The sequence below is a fragment of the Amblyraja radiata genome, chromosome 45 (assembly GCF_010909765.2).
Source record: "Amblyraja radiata isolate CabotCenter1 chromosome 45, sAmbRad1.1.pri, whole genome shotgun sequence".
Lineage (NCBI taxonomy): Eukaryota > Metazoa > Chordata > Chondrichthyes > Rajiformes > Rajidae > Amblyraja > Amblyraja radiata.
In genome coordinates, this window is record NC_046000.1 from 1,179,428 (window position 1) to 1,198,950 (window position 19,523).

General features: G+C 45.8%; 1 protein-coding gene across 1 annotated transcript; it reads right to left on the reverse strand.

The window, feature by feature from the left end:
* Positions 1-2,176: 2,176 nt before the first annotated feature.
* LOC116968405 (histone H4-like) lies at positions 2,177-10,514 on the reverse strand. The gene is made up of 2 exons (XM_033015181.1): positions 10,407-10,514; positions 2,177-2,401 (listed from the first exon to the last, which is right to left on the reverse strand). Exons 1-2 carry the CDS (start codon positions 10,512-10,514, stop codon positions 2,177-2,179), a joined length of 333 nt encoding a protein of 110 aa, XP_032871072.1.
* Positions 10,515-19,523: the final 9,009 nt, after the last annotated feature.

Here is a 19,523-nt window from a genome sequence, read left to right on the forward strand (position 1 = left end):
CACACTGGATGTGCATTGTAGGTAGTTCAACATAGAATAACTGGGGATGCGGGATACATTATCACACACAGATGTGTCGTTAATTTTTTTAAAAGTCTAAGGTATTGTTGAAAATATATTTTCTTTTTGTGCGGGCTTTTCAAATTTCACTTATTTTGGGGACTGTTATTTTCAGTATTATGTTGACATATTCTGTTGTGCTGCAGCAAGCAAGAATTTCATTGTCCTATCTGGGACACATGCCAATAAAACTCTCTTGACTCGTGACAATAGATGCAAGAGAAGGCCATTGGCCTTTTCGAGCCAGCACCGCCATTCAATGTGATCATGGCTGATCAGCCCCAATCAGTACTCCGTTCCTGCCTTCTCCCCATATCCCCATGACTCCGCTATCTTTAATAGCTCTATCCAGCTCTCTCCTGAATGTATCCAGAGACGCTGTTGGTGTCTGGTCATTGGAGAAAGAGGCAGCTGTACGATTGGCCTAGTTCATATTACAAATCAGAAGTAGCGCTGCGCCACCAATGGTAAGCGTCCCATCGCATTCCTCCAGAAGTTACAAGAAGGGCGAGTGCAGGAGGATTTCCTCATTCTTTGTGCCCTTTATCCCCGAACAGCTCCGTCACAGAGGACTCTGGGATTTACGGACTGTTCCCAGGGACACATTCAGAGACTGACATCGAGTGCTGCTGGAAGGTCATCAACTCGGTGAAAGACGCTGTTGTTCACCACCCAGCAGAGCGAGATGTCCGTCAGGGAATGTTGCCGATTTGCCCGCTGCAGACTGAAGGAGTACGTGCTGAGGGACTCACTGAAGCTCGATGCAGCCAACGCCAAGGCTCTGTGGGGGAGGACCACAGTCTAGGGTCCTTCCGCTGCTGGACATGGGGAGCACGATATGGTGGAGACACATCTCAAAATAATGGAAGGTATCCCACGCCAGGGGGCCACATGAGTGGCACGGGTGGGGGACAAGTTTGAGAAATGTATAGACTGTATTGAACAATTTGTATAGGGAGGTTTCACGGCAATCGGGTCACGACCCATGACCCTTACTGTTGCTACACTACTCCAAATGGATTACACGCGATGAACTGCAGGTAGGCACTTACCATTGTTTCCAGCGTAGCGGGCCCGTTAAAACCCGCTGAAACTCAATTTTTGCGCTGTAAATAATTATGGAAATCGAGATAAGCGTGTGAGACATTTAGCCTACTTCACAATTCCAAAAGTGAGGAGAAATGACAGTAGATAGAAGCGAGAGCTGAAGGGACAACAACAGCCAGAGTGCTTGGCGAACATTGGCCGTTTGCTCACTGCATTTCATCAACTAAGGCATTATTTGTGTTTTTTCTTGATTCCTTTGGCATCTAAAAAGTTTCAGAAGTGATAAATCTGGCTGTAAATTTTTTAAATCGCACATGGTTCCCAAGTGGGTTTTTACATACAAAAAAAAACGCATCTGAAGAAAAATTTACAGCCAGATTTATCACTTCTGAGAATTTTTAGATACCAAAGGAATCAAGAAAAAACACAAATACTGCCTTACTTGATGAAATGCAGTGAGCAAACGTGATAATTCCCAAAATTTTCAATGTTCACCAAGCAGTTTAGCTGCTGTAGTCCCTTCAGTTCTCGCTTCTCTATACCTTCATTTCGCTTCACGTTTGGAATTCTAAAGTTGGGTACATGTCTCTCACACTTACCCCGACTCCCACAATTTTTTTCAACGCAAAGATTCAACATTTTGGCAGTTTTTAACAGATAGGAAAGTACGCGTTTCTAGCATTAATAACATATACCGGAAGTGACGAATGTCTTCCAGTTGGATTTAGCGGCTCCGTGCGTCGAGCCCTATGACCCGGTGACCTTACGTGCAACCTCCCTATAGCCTCCGAAAATGTCGGATGAATTTTTTTGACATGAGTTTAGACACCACTCCGCAACAGTACAACCGATCACCAATGTAACAAAATATTAATTTACAGGAACATATTGACTGTTGCAGGATGAAATATAATTAGTTGAAAATCTCATTGGCCCCATTTAACTTTTAATAAATTATAATTAGTCACATCTCGTGGTCACTGCTCCCTCTGTGAGGCTGTGGGCGGCTCTCAGAAGAGCCTTTGTTTTGTGTTGGAATAAAGGGGGTAGTTATTTAGCCGCCGAACCCCTAGAGAGTGCGGCCCTGTCGTTTCAGAGCGTACACCACATCCATGGCAGTGACCGTCTTGCGCTTGGCGTGCTCGGTGTAGGTGACCGCGTCCCTGATCACATTCTCCAGGAAAACCTTCAACACCCCGCGGGTCTCCTCGTTGATCAGACCCGAGATCCGCTTGAGTCGTACGGCGGATAGCTGGCTTGGTGATGCCCGGGCACAAACAATCTCCCTGATGTACTAGTGGTAAGAGGATCTAGGTTGACGGAGGAACTGTAGGAAATTCACATTAGACTGGAAATGGTGTTGGGTAGACTGAAGGCAGATAAATCCTGATGGTCTGCATCCCAGGGCTTGATGGTCTGCATCCCAGGGTACTTAAGGAAGTGGCTCTAGAAATTGTAGACGTATTTTCCAATGTTCTGTAGGTTCAGGATAAGTTCCTGTGGATTGGAGGGGAGCTAATGTTATCCCTTATTTTAAGAAGGGCGAGAGAGAGAAAACAGGGAATTATAGACCAGTTAGCTAGACATCGGTGGTGAGGAAGATGCCAGAGTCAAATATAAAAGATGAAATAGCGGCACAATTGGATAAGGGTTGCAGGATCCGTCCGAGTCAGCATGGATTTACGATGGGGAAATCATGCTTGACTAATCTTCTGGAATTTTTTGAGGATGTAACTAGGAAAATGGACAAGGGAGAGTCAGTGATGTAGTGTACCTGGACTTATTTGCAGGGTTAAACAAGAGTCAGATGTACCATGGGCTGAGGAGATATTGTGGAACAGAGAGATGTTGATGGACATGCAAAATACTCCTGAACGTGGCGGCACAGTTAGGATGGGTGGTGAAAAAGGCCTGTGGGATATTTGTCTTTATTGGTCAGAACACACGTCTTACAAGAACCTTTTAAAACTTTGGTGAGGACACAGCTGGAACAATGTGGACTTCTCTGGTGCCATATTGTAGGAAGGACGAGATTACACTGGAGAGGAGATTCACCAGGATGTATCCTGAGGGACAATCATTCAGTTATATGGAGAGACTGGATAGGCTGGGCTTGATTTCCTTGGAGCAGTGGAGACTGACCAGGTTAAGACGTATAAGATTGTGTGTGGTCATTGTATACTCCTACGTGGTTTAACTTTCAAAATGCATCACTACACACTTGTCCAAATTAAGTTACATTGCCATTCCCATGCCCGCTTTCCCAGTTGATCAGTATTCAGTGTAAACTTAGATACCCCTCTTCACTCTCCACTCTACCACTAACTGTGGAGTAATCTGTAAACTTTATAATTATGCCACTTATTTATATAAATATACATGACACACAACAGCAACCAACACTGATCCCTGCAGCATCTAAAAACAGAAGAACATAGAACATCGCAGGAACAGGCCCAAATGAATCCGACTACGGATGCTGTCTATACGGAGTTTGTCCGTTCTCCGCATGACCGTGTGGGTTTTCTGCGGGATTTCGGTTTCCTCCCACTCTCCAAAGACATACAGGTATGTAGGTTATTGGCTTGTCTTGGTGTAAGTATAAATTGTCCCTCGTGTGTGTAGGATAGTGTTAATGTGCGGGGATTGCTGGTCGGTGCAGACTCGGTGGGCTGAAGGGCCTGTTTCCACGCTGTATCTCCAAACTAAACTAAACAAACACGATGCCAAGTTTAATTAATCCCCTCTGCCTGCATGTGATTCATATCCCTCTATATCCATGTGTCTATCCAAAGCCTCTTAAATGCCACTATTCTATCTGCCAGCACATTCCAGACAACACATTCCAGGCATCCTGCCCCCCTGTGTAAATCAGCGGTCACACACATCTCTTTTAAACTTTGTGTCTCAAACCCAAAAGCTAAGCCATCTCGTTTTTGACAATTTCAGCCAGAGAAAAAGGATCAGACTATCCACACTATATATGCCCTCCTAATTCTATCTACTTCTACCTCAGGCTCCAGTGAAAACAATCCAATTTTATGCAACCTTGCCTTATAGCAAATGCCGTCTAATCCAGGCAACATTCTGTTAAACTTATTCTGCACTCTCTCCAACATTCCTGTAATGGACAATACACCAAGGCTGCAACTTGGCTTCCTGACCCTTTTACGCAATACACCGACTGACAAAGTACATTTTACTTCGGAGTCACGTGAGTGACTACGTGAAGAAGACCCCGTCCGTGCGCATGGGCGTCATATTGTCGTTCACATGGCAGATGCACCGGTCTGACAAGCATGTCGCCTGCTTGCCAGCGGTAAGTTAAACTAAGAAGGTAAGGTTTTTATTTCATACCTTTTCTTAGATTTCGTGCAGGAACCTCTGTTATAGAGGTTTCCTGCCGGTACTTCGCGAGGCTGACGAGGGAACCAGTATAGCTGGTAAGTCGGGTCTGCAATTTTTAATGTTTTAAGAAATTGCTGATTTGCAGTGCCAGAGACCCGGGTAATTATGGGTGCTTTTTAAATTAAAGAGTTATTCTCAGAGGAGTGGATTCCTCTGGAGGCTCCGTTTAAAGAACGGATAGACCTATTGCCGTGAGAGTTCCCCTCCGGTAATAGAGATAGATGGTGGGGTTCCCCGAGATAGTGGGGTAAAACCGTTTAGACGGCTAACCCTAATACCGGCAGGTTTTCCCTCCGGTAATAGAGATAGATGTGGGGTTCCCCGATATGGGGAGGTAAAACCCATTAGATGGTCAGCCCCAGTACCGGCAGGGTTCCCCTCCGGTAAAATATACAGATGCTGGGGTTCCTAGGGTAGGAAAATCCAGTAGCAATACGGTTTCCAGACTACAGTGGTCCCCAGGATATGGGTTCAAAACTAAACCTCAAAGGTCAGCATTAGTGCTGGGAGGGTTCCCCTCCAGTAAGTTATAAAAATCTTTTGAGGTTGGTTAGGAGAATAATAATGGAGAAGATACTCCATCTAGACACACCAGGAAGTGTGTCAGCGTGGCTGCACCTTTGGAACAGGGCTGCTTATTTGAATGCCTAGTCTATGGCAGTGTGGGCCTATGGGAGAGCCCGCGCCGGCAGCACCTTGGAACAGGGCTGTTTGACGCCTAGTATATGGCAGCGTGGGTCTATGGTAGAGCCCGCACCAGCAGCGCCTTGGAACAGGGCTGCTTGAGGCTTAGTCTATGGCAGCGTGGGCCAATGGGAGAGCTAGTGCCAGCAGCACCTTGAGATAGGGCTGTTTGATTCAGAGTCTATGGCAGCGCAGGCCTATAGGAGTGCCCAAGCCAGCAGCACCTTGAGATAGGGCTGCTTAAAAATGCATGCATAGTCTATGGCAGCGCAGGCCTATGGGAGAGCCAGCGCCAGCAGCATCTTTGGACAGGGCTGTTTCATTGTTGATGCCTAGGCTAAAGACAGCGTTGGCCTATAGGAGAGCCAGCACCAGCAGCGCCTTATAACAGGGCTGCTTTAAATGCATGCTTATTCTATGGTGGTATAGGCTTATGTTAGAGCCAGCACCAGCAGCTGTTTTATGTTTCCCTCTAGGGGAAGGAGCAAGGGTTTATGGAAAAGCCCGTACCAGTAGCACCTTGTAATAGGGCTACTTAATGTGTCTCTTTTATAGAGCAGGGAGCATGCCGGGTCAGTACAAATCTGATGCAGAGTTTGAGGTTGAGCTATGGAGCATATCCAAGGGACAGGGCATGTGTCTAAAGTACCATGCCTGGCACAAAGGTTGCCATCCAACACATGCAGTGATTAAAGACAGCCGCTAAATCTACTATTCAGGTAAAACCCATTTAACAGGGAAAACCAGGAGGACAAAGCACAAGCTGTTGGACCAGTCATGGTCAACAAGAGGCAAAACCTCATTTGCATCAGCAGTAAGCGCTTCACTGAAGCTAGAGGCAGCATTAATGCAGCCAGAAGCTCCATATATTCTGCAACTAAAGAACACGTACAAGTTGGTAAGATTTATACTTGATTGCAAAATTCACGAATGATTAAAATATAATCATCTCCTTAGATGCATCTAACCATGTAAAGAAGGTTGGAATTGGGCCAGAATTGTGTTTAAGGCAGGCTCATTATTATGGCCAGGATTGCCTTCAAAACAGGCCTGGTAAAATGGCCAGTTGTTTGCAACGCAGGTCGGGGCTAGAGACAGTCTCGAAAATTGGGCCAGATGTAAGGAGTGGCCTGGTCATTATGAAAAATGGCTAATTAACAACTGATTTTATAAGGTGTTCCCATTTACAGGGATCGTTTGGAGTCTCAAACTATTTAAGAGGTTGGTCTCTTCTATACAGTTAAATTCAGTTGTTACCAAATAGACTGGTTGGCCATTGAAATTTAGCTTTAGCTTTAGCTATTAATTGCCCTATGACGCAGCTCTGGGAAACATATTATAGAAATCTGTAATAGCCCTGTGGTTAGTATCAGCCGCTAGTCATTAGACTAATTGGCAATATATAGCTGTGATTCAGCTGTGCAAGTGGGAAAATTGACATCATGTTAAATGGCAAATTCTAAAAGTGCCATGTAAATCATGGTTAATATACTGACACTATTACTACTGCTGCTGCTGATAAATTCATTTCACTTGCACCTATGTGCAACGTGAGGAATAAAACTGTATTATATTGCATTGTATTGTATTGTACTAGCTGAAGCTACCAAAGCCACTATGATGTACAAACAGTATGCAGCATTATTCTAGCAGTTGGTCAGAAAATATTACAGTAATATGGCCTAACGTAGGATATTGCAAAGGTCATCTCCAGTTTGGATGTGGAGGAGATTTGCATGATTATCAATTCTTGAGCTATTTGTATAACTATTTATAGATCCTACATGCATTCGATGGGAAGAGTGATTGAGCAATAAGCTTATTCTGCGTCTTCAATTTCAGGTTGATACACTATGATGGTGGCATATGTTGGTCACATGGGTGCAATCAAGTAAAATAAAATAACCTGTAGTGGTTTAACTAATTTTGTTTGCCACAGGTGTATTATCAAGTACAGATCATGACAACACAGAATGGGTATTGGACCACACAGTATTGATGATTTGGGTTCAATGGAACACCGTATACTGATATGTTGCTGTCATGCTTATTTACAGGTTGGGGAAAAAAATAAAAAAATATGCGGCATAAGAATGGCAAAAAATACATTCTCGCTACAAGGAGGAGGAATGGTTTATTTTCTTCCATTTTGCCTGACCAGTCGGGTCTTCAAGTAAAGTCATCAAGATCCCGCTTTAGATTTCCTACTGTCTGATTGGTCTATGCAGCTTAAATTCCCAATTGGCGGGGATAATAAGACAACCTTATAAGAGGCTATGGCTAGGGAAATCAGCCGTTGCATGTTAAAATCAATTTATGCTCTGCAGTATCTGAATTAGACTGCCCTACGGCTGGAGTTGGCACACTTACCCAAGTATGGGTTCACTCCAAAGTGCTGATATAGCACCAAAAAACAGTACATTTCTTTGCAGGAAATGGGAAGTGTTGTTTAATGCTAATGTTCCATTTAAAATGGTACAGACTATGGACGTCTTGGAGTTTATTGTTAATTGGTCTTTTGACAATAATTTAAGTGATAAGGCCATTAATTGTGTCAATGTGTTCCCCATCATGTTTCCCATTGTTCCCGATGTTGGGGAAGTTTGTTCCCGATGTTAGGGAAGTCCAGAACAAGGGGTCACAGTTTAAGGATAAGAGGGAAATCTTTTAGGACCGAGATGAAGAAAACTTTTTTCACACAGAGAGTGGTGAATCTCTGGAATTCTCTCCCGCAGAAGGTAGTTGAGGCCAGTTCATTGGCTATATTTAAGAGGGAGTTAGATGTGGCCCTTGTGGCTAAAGGGATCAGGGGGTATGGAGAGAAGGCAGGGACAGGATACTGAGTTGGATGATCAGCCATGATCATATTGAATGGCGGTGCAGGCTCGAAGGGCCGAATGGCCTACTCCTGCACCTATTTTCTATGTTTCTATCATATTTACTGTAGCAAATGGGACTTACTCTGTTGGTTCAACTCGGATATCAAGTTTGTAAAGATATCTTTAACAAAAAGTTCCCAGGACAACAACAAGACAGTAAGGGATACTGAAACTGTTAACACTGTTTCATAAGAGAGCTCCAGTTACATGCTTAGTCTGGCCGGCTCTCATAAGGTAGTTATCCTACTGGCGCAGGGAGCGCAACAGGTGCTGTTGCTACATATTGCGAAGGTACAGGATGATTACATCTGTAAATAAAATATAATATTTTATGTTTATAATTACTTCAGCACAGCAGAAGGAGTGTCAAGTCTGAAAATAGTTCAAGGCATACCCAGGGACCTTTGGCTATATGAGGGCACACATATACAACTATATGTTAAGGTTACCAAGAGTTTTAAGGCTCTGAACTTGCTATGCTTGTTATAAAAAAAAAAAAGAGAGAAAAACCGTATCCGGTCAGATGATGTCCAGGGATAAAACGGGTTCATCTATGTAGGAGTAGATACTGATTTCAGATCTCACTGCACCAGGGCTGCTGCAACATCAGCAGCAAGGGTTGTTTACGTTCCGTTGGATCACATCCTAACAGCTGGAGCATGGTAAAAAATGAATAGGTTCGTTTTTTCCAAACATTTATAATAACCCAATGCCAGACCAAAGGTATTTGGCAACTCTATTTACATGCCTTATTTATAGAACCACCCGGGAGGTGTTACTATGATTATTACTTCATTAACAGCATCAGCATGTTTTAAATTAATGTCATGACTGTATGCATTATGAAGGTTTTCCCTCATTGTCATAAAGCAGTTGTGGTTGTGTAGACTCGTTTCTCACGGCATGAAAATCACAGAGCTTTGAAATCTTCACGTAGTCACTCACGTGACTCCGAAGTAAAATAGTAAGATTAAACGAGCTTACCAGTTTGAAGTTTGATCTTTATTTTATGAGGAGGTACGATGAGGGACTACGTGAAGAAGACCCCGTCCGTGCGCATGCGCATCAATCTTCAAAGCAGCGGTGTGAAATCACAGACAATAATTACCGAAGCATAATAGTAAGATACGTGAGACAAACATAACTTCCAGCTGATCTTTATGAGGGTGGGAGCGGAGGGCACATAGTCCCTCATCGTAAGATGATGTAATTATCTCATTAACTGCCATCTTTACCACACTCTTTACTTGTGATCCCACTTTTAAGTTGCCGTAGTAGACACGTCAATGCTGTTGAGAATCCGGACATTAACTATATACTTTCCCTTTACATTAGACCTTCCAAAGTGCAACTCCTTTCATTTGCTCCAATCAAACACCATCTCCCATTTCTCATTCCATTTCTGAGGCTGATCTGTATCCTGTTGTATACTTTCACAACCTTCTTCACTGACCGTAACTTCACCAATTTTGGGGTTGTCAACGAACTTACAAACCAACAGTTCTACATTTACGCGCTGTGCTGGATGAACTCAACACGTATATGCTGCATTTATGGAGGGAATGTTTCAGGTTGGGATTGGAGCAGGGGAATTAAGTTATTTACACTCAAGAAAAGACCAAGTAATAATTCCTGCAGCACACCACTGGTCAGAGTCCTCCAATCTGAAAAGGGAAGGGACATGACATTGACACAGGTGGAGGAGAGCATAGATTTCAGAGGACCAGAAGAGTGGAGGAGGTTACAGAAAGGGTGAGGGCAAAGAAGGGATTTGAACACGAGGATGGCATTGTTAAACCTGAGGCAGAGACTGGTGGAGTAAGGTACAAACACACACTCACTGTTCACTCACCGACAATCAAGAAGAGAAGGCCCCGATGTCTATGGTGGAGGAGCGCTCATGTCCACAAGATTCCACTAGGCAGGTCCCAGATCCACATGGGATGGCACGTTCGATGCAATCGTCATCTTGTTCATCCCTACGGGTCAGTCTACAAACCACAAGAGAAGCCGTGAGATCACATCTCATTCTTCTAAACTTTAGCAGTACAGACCAACCCCAGTTCATTTCAGTCTTTAACCTCAGCTTCCATTTTTTAGATGGGAAAAAAATAAAATCTGTAGATGCTGGAAGTCCAAGATAAACATAACACATGCTGGGAGTTCTCAGCAGCCCAGGCAGTGACTGCGGTGATAGAAACAGAGCTGAGACCTGGAACCAAAACTCTGCTTTTCTCCCCGTAGGTGCTGACCGACCTGCCTAATGTTTCCAAAATGTTCTACTTTTATTTCTCAGTGGGAGCGCCTGTCGACCATTCTTAGACTTACCTGCTGCAGGGAGCAGTTTCTCTGCATCGACCGTTTCAGTTCAGTCAAGTCAATACTTCCCCTTCCCATCCCACGACCCTTGGTCCCAGGACGTGGAATAAACCTCATGGTCCTGCATCCTCGGGCCGAAGATCAGGACCAGGGCCCACACTTCCATCCTGGGACAGCTGCGGCCGGACCCATGTTTTACCTCAATGATAACTCAAGGTAAAGGAGCCATCAGGAGGTAGTGACCATAATATGATACGTTTTAATCTACAATTTGAGAGGGAGAAGGGAATATCGGATGTGTCAGGATCTTTAGGGATGTGAAGAGGTAAAAATTAGTCAAGACCAAAGTTGGACCCTTGAAGACTGAAAAAGGTGATTTTTTTTATGGGGAACATGGAAATGGCAGACGGGTTGAACAGGTACTTTGGATCTGTCTTCACTAAGGAAGACACAAACAATCTCCCTGACGTACTTGTGGCCAGTGGATCTAGGGTGAGGGAGGAACTGAAGGAAATTTAGGAAATGGTGTTGGGTAGACTGATGCGACTGAAGGCTGATAAATCCCCTGGGCCTGATGGTCTGCATCCCAGAGTACTTAAGGAAGTAGCTCTAGAAATTGTGGAAGCATTGGTGATCATTTTCCAATTATAGACCAGTTAGCCTGACATCGGTGGTGGGGATGATGCTGGCGTCAATTATAAAAGATGAAATAGTGGCACATTTGGATAGCAGTAGCAGGATCGGTCCGAGTCAGCATGGATTTACGAAGGGGGAAATCATGCTTGACTAATCTTCTGGAATTTTTTGAGGATGTTACTAGGAAAATGGACATGGAAGAGCTAGTGGATGTGGTGTACCTGGACTCACAGAAAGCATGATAAGGTCCCACATAACCTGAGATTAGTGGGCAAAATTAGAGTACATGGTATTGGGGGTAGGGTATTGAGATTAATAGAAAATTGGTTTGCAGACATAAGCAAAGAGTAGGGATTAACGGGTCCCTTTCAGAATGGCAGGCAGTGACTAGTGGGGTACTGCAAGGCTCGGTGCTGGGACATCAGCTATTTACAATATACATTAATGATTTAGGTGAAGGGATTAAAACCAACATTAGCAAATTTGCAGATGACACAAAGCTGGGTGGCAGTGTGAATTGTGAGGAGGATGCTATGAGGAGCCAGGGTGAGTTGGACAGTTTGGGTGAGTGGGCAGATGCACGGCAGATGCAATTTAATGTGGATAAATGTGAGGTTATCCACTTTGGTAGCAGAAACAGGAAGGCAGATTATTATCTGAATGGTGTCAAGTTGGGAAAAGGGGAAGTACAAGGGGACATCTGGGGGTCCTTGATCATCAGTCACTGAAAGTTAGCATGCAGGTGCTGCAGGCAGTGAAGAAAGCGAGCGGCATGTTGGCCTTCATCCAAGAGGAGTTGAGTATAGGAGCAAAGTAGTCCTTCTCAAATAATTTAAAGATTTAGAAGTTACAAAATGGATTCTGCTGTAGATTTAGAAGTTAGAAAATGAATGCCTAACCTTTCTCCTACTACACTAGCGACATTACAGCACAATAACATGAATGTTTTGCCCTTCTATTGCACAAGCTAGATGTTCAGACAAGTTCTTTCCCTCTGCTCTATAGATTGCAATGTACATACAATTAATCAACAAGGTGAAAAAAACAAGAGTGCTTGAATCTGCAAAAAATAGCACCTTCAGCATAACCATATATGGGTTAACCTTTCCTCTATTGGAAGAACCTGTCAATCTTCTGATTTTATCCGTGTATGGACAAGGCAAGAGGCTGTACAATGCTATGTAAGATAAAGAATTGCTGAATTGCTGATTATTAGGGTGTAAATATATCTGATTGAACATTACCTCTGTGTGTGTAGAGAGAAACTCTGTAGTGTGTATTTTACATACTGTGAGAGTTGACTCCCACACCCGACTGGCGAAGTAAAGTCGTTATTGTATTACTAACTTTTGTGTTGTTATCTATTATAATCAAAAATAACTTTAACAATTCTGCAGTTGTACAGGGCCCTAGTGAGACCACACCTGGAGTACTGTGTGCAGTTTTGGTCTCCAAATTTGAGGAAGGACATTCTTGTCATTGAAGCAGTGCAGTGTAGGTTCACAAGGTTAATTCCCGGATAGCGGGACCGTCATATATTGATATAATGGAGCGGCTGGGCTTGTACACTCTGGAATTTAGAAGGATGAGAGGGCATCTTAATTAAACATAAATGATTATTAAGGGATTGGACACGCTAGAGGAGGGAAACATGTTCCAGATGTTGGGATAGTCCAGAACCAGGGGCCACAGTTTAAGAATAAGGGGCATGCCATTCAGAATGGAGATGAGGAAAAACTTTTTTACACAGAGTTGTGAATCTGTGGAATTCTCTGCCTCAGAAGGCAGCGGAAGCCAATTCTCTGGAGGCTTTCAAGAGAGAGTTAGATAGAGCTCTTAAAGATAACGGAGTCAAGGGATATGGGGAGAAGGCAGGACAGGGGTACTGATTATGGATGATCAGCCATGATCACAGTGAATATCGTTCTGGCTCGAAGGGCCGAATGGCCTACTCCTGCACCTATTGTCTGTTGTCTATTGTGCAATTTGGCTCCAGTCCCCTCGCAGCTCTTCTCTTCTCCTGCGCGCTAATGTCCAGGCTCCATCCGCCCCTTCTCACCCTTGCTCCCTTCAGTGCGGCCCCGGGACAAGCTGGACCCGCGCTTGGGCACCGAGGACACGGGCCCCCGGTCGTTCAAACACCTCCGGCCTGGGGGAACTCTCGTCCACCCCCGGCCCCAGGCCCCTCTTCTGTGGGCCTCGCCATCGGTTGCCGAGGGAACGACGTCAGCGATGCTGCAAGATCTTCGTGACGTCAGATCGCAATTGGCTGGGTGAGGTCGTCTCGCGTTACGTGACAGGCGCGGCCGCAGTCCGGGCGAGAGCGTAATTTAGAATATTGTGATATACTTTAGAACTGTATTGTATCGAATGCTTATTAATTGAATGTTTGTATTTTATATTGCAGTGTGTTTTGCATGATAATAATAATAATAATACATTTTATTTATGGGCGCCTTTCAAGAGTCTCAAGGACACCTTACAAAAATTTAGCAGGTAGAGGAAAAACATGTAAGGGGAATGAAATAAATAGTAGAGACATGACTAGTACACAAAGTAAAGACAGAATTCAATTCAAAACACAATACGAGGCAATTAATGCACAGATGAAAAGGGACGGGGACGTGGGGCTAAGGATAGGCAGAGGTGAAGAGATGGGTCTTGAGGCGGGACTGGAAGATGGTGAGGGACACGGAATTGCGGATCAGTTGGGGGAGGGAGTTCCAGAGCCTGGGAGCTGCCCTGGAGAAGGCTCTGTCCCCAAAACTGCGGAGGTTGGACTTGTGGATCGAGAGGAGACCGGCTGATGTGGATCTGAGGGACCGTGAGGGTTGGTAGGGGGAGAGGAGGTCAGTGAGATATGGGGGGGCCAGATGGTGGAGGGCTTTGTAGGTGAGGACCAGGATTTTGTAGGTGATCCGGTGGGAGATGGGTAGCCAGTGAAGTTGTTTGAGGACTGGAGTGATGTGATGCCAGGATTTGGTGTGGGTGATGAGTCGGGCGGCTGCGTTCTGGACCAGTTGGAGTCGGTTGATTTAGGTGGAGCTGATGCCAAGGAGAAGTGAGTTGCAATAGTCCAGTCGGGAGGAGATGAAGGCATGGATGAGTCTTTCAGCAGCGGGAGGTGTGAGAGAGGGTCTGAGTTTGGCGATGTTGCGGAGATGAAAGAAGGAGGTTTTAATGACATGGCGGATGTGAGGCTCAAGGGAGAGGGTGGAATCAAAGATCACGCCAAGGTTGCGGGCCTGGGGAGATGGGGAGACAGTGGTGCCGTCGATGGTGAGAGTGGGGTTATTGATTTTGCTGAGTATTAGTATTAGCATTATGATAGGTATTAGTAGTATTATTTCTTGTTTAAATGCGATTTTGCTTGCGTGTTGCAACCTTATCTGCTTTTGTTTGACAATAGACAATAGGTGCAGGAGTAGGCCATTCAGCCATTCGAGCCAGCACCGCCATTCAATGTGATCATGGCTGATCATCCCCAATCAGTACCCCATTCCTGCCTTCTCCCCATATCCCCTGACTCCGCTATCTTTAAGAGCCCTATGTAGCTCTCCCTTGAAAGCATCCAGAGAACCTGCCTCCACCGCCCTCTGAGGCAGAGAATTCCACAGACTCACCACTCTCTGTGAGAAAAAATGTTTCCTCGTCTCCGTTCTTAATGGCTTACTCCTTATTCTTAAACTGTTTGGATTGAAGTGTGTAAGTGTAGGAGATTTGCTGCTGAAGTGTGTTTGATTGTTCCGTTGAGAAGGTGGTCCCCACCTTGAGCTGAGAGTGTTTACCGATTTAAAAGTTTGTGTGATTTCTGTGTGTGAGATTTGCGTGAAAAATTCTTCGGTACCAGGTTGAAAGGAGGTAGATTGATTGTGCGAGAGACATACTGCTGCGTTGAAGAACTTTTGGCCATTGTTTTGTGAGCGAACTTGTTCAGTCATGTGTTAAATTTGTAAAATTTTGGGAGTGAAGTGTGAATAGCTTGAGCTATTGTTTCCATTGTAAGTTGGTTAGCTTTGGTTTAGGAGATGAAGAATATTTGGAAGATTGGGAGAGTATTTGAAATAAGAGAAGTTTGCAGCCTCCACCAAATTCCCCTTGCACTCCCTATATGCCACCTCCACATCCAACACCTCATGTGCCTCACAGACCAACTCCTGTGCCTGCAACACCACTCACATTCCCTACTGATCCTATAGTATCACCTGCTCACCAGACAGCAGCACCAGCACTGAGTTCTTTGACCCCAACAGCTCCAGCACTAACAGATATTCCAGTAGTGCTCAGTACAAGGAGCAAGACAAAGAAAATAGCTCCCGTGTTTAAAGACAGAGTGCGATCACCAGAACCATTTTACGAACCTAAACCTAGGAGAATAAAACGACCACCTAGAGAGACAAGATATGCCTTCAAAAAATACCGCCTTCCCCCTAGTGATGAGGATGATACATCGAGGGTAAAGTAGTCCCTGGGGACACAGAGAGTGAGTCAGACATAGGAAAAATTATGAATACAATACAATACAATACCTTTTATTGTCATTTGAACCTCACGAGGTTCAAACGAAATTTAGTTTCTGCAGCCATACAAAAAAAAGGACTCACTGTGATGGAAGGCAACACTTAAACATATCTCTCCCCTGCACTCCCCTCTCCCCCCCATGTCAGAGTCAAAGACAGAGTCAAAGCCCCCGGCGGGCGATGTTAAATGTCCCGCAGCCATTAAAGCCACGCCGGGTGATGCAAGGCGTGGTGTTGGAGCCCCGGCGGGCTCTTGATGTTGGAGCCCCGGCGGGCGCTGACAAAGTCCCGCGGCCATTCCAAGCCGCGCGGGGCGGTGATGTAGGCCCCGCTCCAGGTAATCTTCAACCCCGCAACTCGGGCGGGAGAAGTCGCCGTTGCGGAAGCCCCGAAAAGCGGTCTCCCACCAGGGACCCGCGAGCTCCCGGCATCACTGGGATGAGAAGGAAGGGTAACTAACACGTCATCAGTTCCCAGTTGCATGTGGGAGGGGGGTGCTTTTTGAAATTTGATGTATTAAACTCTTGTTTTTGTGAATTGTAGAAGTATGATTTCAATGTTGTGTTTTTAAGCATTTTTAAGAGGTAACTTTTTACGGGGTAACTTTTTCCACACAAAGTATTGTGGGGGTATGGAACAAGTTGCCAGAGGAGGTAATTGAGGCAGGGACTATCCCAACATTTAAGAAACAGTTAGACTGATACATGGATAGGGCAGGTTTGGAGGGATATGGACCAAAAGCAGGTAGTGTAGCTGGGACATGTTGGTGGGTGTGGGCAAGTTGCGCCAAAGGGCCTGTTTTCACTATATCACTCTATGACTACATTATACCTCCACCATGCATGAATGCTTCAAAATCAAGTGGTGGGGTGTTATTGCCATATACTCAAGCAAAGAAACATAGAAAGTAGGTGCAGGAATAGGCCATTTGGCCCTTCGAGCCAGCACGGCCATTCAATATGATCATGGCTGTTCATCCAAAATTAGTAACTCTTTCCTTCCCCATAGCCTTTCAGTATTCAGTATTCAGTATTTATTTAATATCATTTTAACTGAGTACTTGCATACACAGATGAAACGAAAAAAAAGTTTCCCGATTAATTTCCATTCAGTGTAGTTAATAAAAACAGGATAAATACATAGAGCTTTAAAAAATTAAAATTACCATATCTAAAAACAAAAAGTAGGCCTAAAAATTACAATAAAATAAAAACAGACATTCCGACTGACAGTGGCTTTGCTTTGACAGGTGCCTAGCTGTCAAAGTATGGGCGAGGTTGAATGTGTTGGTGAACGATATATGGGGAGGGGACACAGTCCGTTAACCAGTTTTATTTGGCGCCGACCTGTATGGCTGCCTAGCCTGCAGCTGTCTGTTTTTCATTTCTTTTTTCTTATTTTTAGTTAGTTTAGTGTTTTGTTTTTAAGGAGTTCTAGCTTTTTTATGTGTGGGGAGGGGGGGGAAGGGGGAAACTAATTTTCAGGGTCCCTATCTGGTCGGAGATGCAGCTTTTCTCCGGGCTGCACTTTTGACCTGTCCTCGCGGCCTACCAGCGGGCCTGGAGCGGTATTTCCTGAGGGGACCGCCCGGAGCATCGGCGGCGGCGGCGGCTGCGGAGCTGCGGGTCCGAGGAGCGAGGGGACCGCCCGGAGCCTCGGCATCGGCGGCGGCGGCTGCGGATCCGAGGAGCGAGGGGACCGCCCGGAGCCTCGGCGGTGGCGGCGGAGCTGCGGGTGTGAGGACGGCGGTGCAGCGCTGGAGCGCCATTGCGGGGCGGGCGGTGCCTTGCCTGAGTCGCCGCGCTGGAACTCCGGTGAGCTGGGACCGGCGTTAAAAACATCGCGGAGCTGCGGGCGGCGGCGCTGAACTTTACATCGGGAGCCTGGGATCTCGCGATGAGATTGCCAGTTGAGCTCCATTCGGCACGGCCTTGTCGGCTCCGGAAGCCACGGTCTCGAGTAGGGAGGCGGCCGTTCCAGGGTTCCCATGCCGCTGAGAGGACTCTCCCGACGCCGGAACATCATCACCCGGCGAGGACGGCCTGGAACATCGGGCCTCCGTAGAGGCAACTGTGGAGGCCTCAATAGGCCCGACTATGGGTGGACATTGGGGATGGGACTGGACTTTGTGCCTTCCCCCATAATGGGAACCATTGTGGGGGGATGTTTTTATGTTAAAGCTATTTATTATTGTTATGTTTGTATTCTTTTTTATGTGCTGCATTGGCAAAAGGAATTTCACTACATCTAGGTGTATGTGACAATAAATCAACCTTTGAACCTTTGCCTGTGGGAAGAAGCTGTGTAGCATCCTGCTGGTTTTGCAGCTGATGCTCCTGTACCTGTTCCCAGATGGCAGAATGGAGAAGATGTGGTGTGATGGATGATAAGGGTCCTTGATAATGGAGATGGCTCTGCTGATGCTCCGCTTCTTATAGATCTCCAACAGGAAAGGGAGTGGGGCACCAATGATCCTGCTGGCTGTCTTCACTATCCTGTTGAATTGATTTTGCTCATAAGCCTTACAGCTCCCAAACCAGGAAGTGATGCCGTAGGTCAATATACTCTCGATGGTGCCCCTGTAGAAGGTCCTTAGATGAACAGTAGGGAGACCTGCTTTCCTTAGTCTCCGGAAAGGGTGGAGCCGCTGCTGAGCTCTTTTGATCACTGCTGTGGTGTTGGTCGTAGAGGTCAGGTCATCCGCCAGGTGGAGTCCCAAGAACTTCACACTGCTGACCCTCTCCACAGCAGCTCCATCAATATGCAGCGGAGTGTGATGTTGTTTTCCAGCCCTCCTGAAGTCGATCACCATTTCCTTGGTCTTTTCCACATTGAGGGTGAGATTGTGAGATCTACACCACTCTGTAAGCAGCTCCACCTCCATCCTGTACGCCGACTCATTGTTGTCGCTGATGAGACCCACCACTGTTGTGTCATCAGCGAACTTGTTGATATAATTATTGCTGAGTCTGGCAGTACAGTCATGAGTAAGCAGACTGAACAGCAGGGGGCTTAGGACACAGCCTTGGGGTGAGCCAGTGCTCACAGCGATGGTTCTTGATGTCCGACTGCCCACCCTGACTGTCTGCTGCCGTTGTGTCAAAACGTTAAGGACCCAGTTGCAAGTGCCAGTGTCCACCTTTAACAGCTTCAGCTTCTCCACCAGCTGCTGTGGGATGATTGTGTTAAAAGCGGAGCTGAAGTCTATAAAGAGGATCCTGGCATAGGAATTCTTCCGGTCGAGATGTGATAGTGCGAGTGTTGTAGAGACTGCGTCCTCTGTGGACCGGTTGGCTCTATAAGCGAACTGCAGTGGGTCTAGGTCAGCAGGGAGACAATTTTTAATGTGCTGCATGACCAGCCACTCAAAACACTTCATTAGTGTGGGTGTGAGAACCACTGGACGAAAGTCATTGAGACAGGCTGGGTTGGGTTTCTTCGGGACAGGAACGATGGTGGCACTTTTGAGACAGTTGGGCACTACTGCCTGGCTGAGTGAGATGTTAAAAATGTCTGTAAGGACATCTTTTAGTTGCTCACCACAATCCCTTAAAACGCATCCAGGGATGTTATCCGGCCCTGCAGCTTTGCGTGGATTGACGCTGGCAAAGGCCCTTTTAACTCCGGCTGTGGACAGCCTGAGTGACTGGTCGCTGGGTGATGGCAGGAGTGCTTGTATCTGGGTGGTATTTTTGACCTCAAAAGGTGCGTAAAACTCGTTCAGTTCATCTGGTAGAGAGGGGTCGTTTTGGCATATCCGCAGCGGGGGGGGGGGGGGGGGGGGGGTGGCTTGTAGCCCTTGATTTAGCTAACCCTAATATCCAGCGAATTGGCCTCCACTGCCTTCTGTGGCAGAGAATTCAACAGATTCACAACTCTCTGGGTGAAGAAAGTTTGTCCTCATCTCAGTCCTAAATGGCTGACCCCTTATTCTTAAACTATGTAATACAATACAATACAATACAATACA

Excerpts from the sequence above, each read along its gene's own strand:
- LOC116968405 (XM_033015181.1), bottom strand. The coding sequence starts at position 10,514 with ATGAGGTTTATTCCACGTCCTGGGACCAAGGGTCGTGGGATGGGAAGG. Across the intron at positions 2,402-10,406 it reads GAAACTGCTCCCTGCAGCAG|TACATCAGGGAGATTGTTTG; the intron begins GTAAGTCTAAGA and ends TCTTACCACTAG.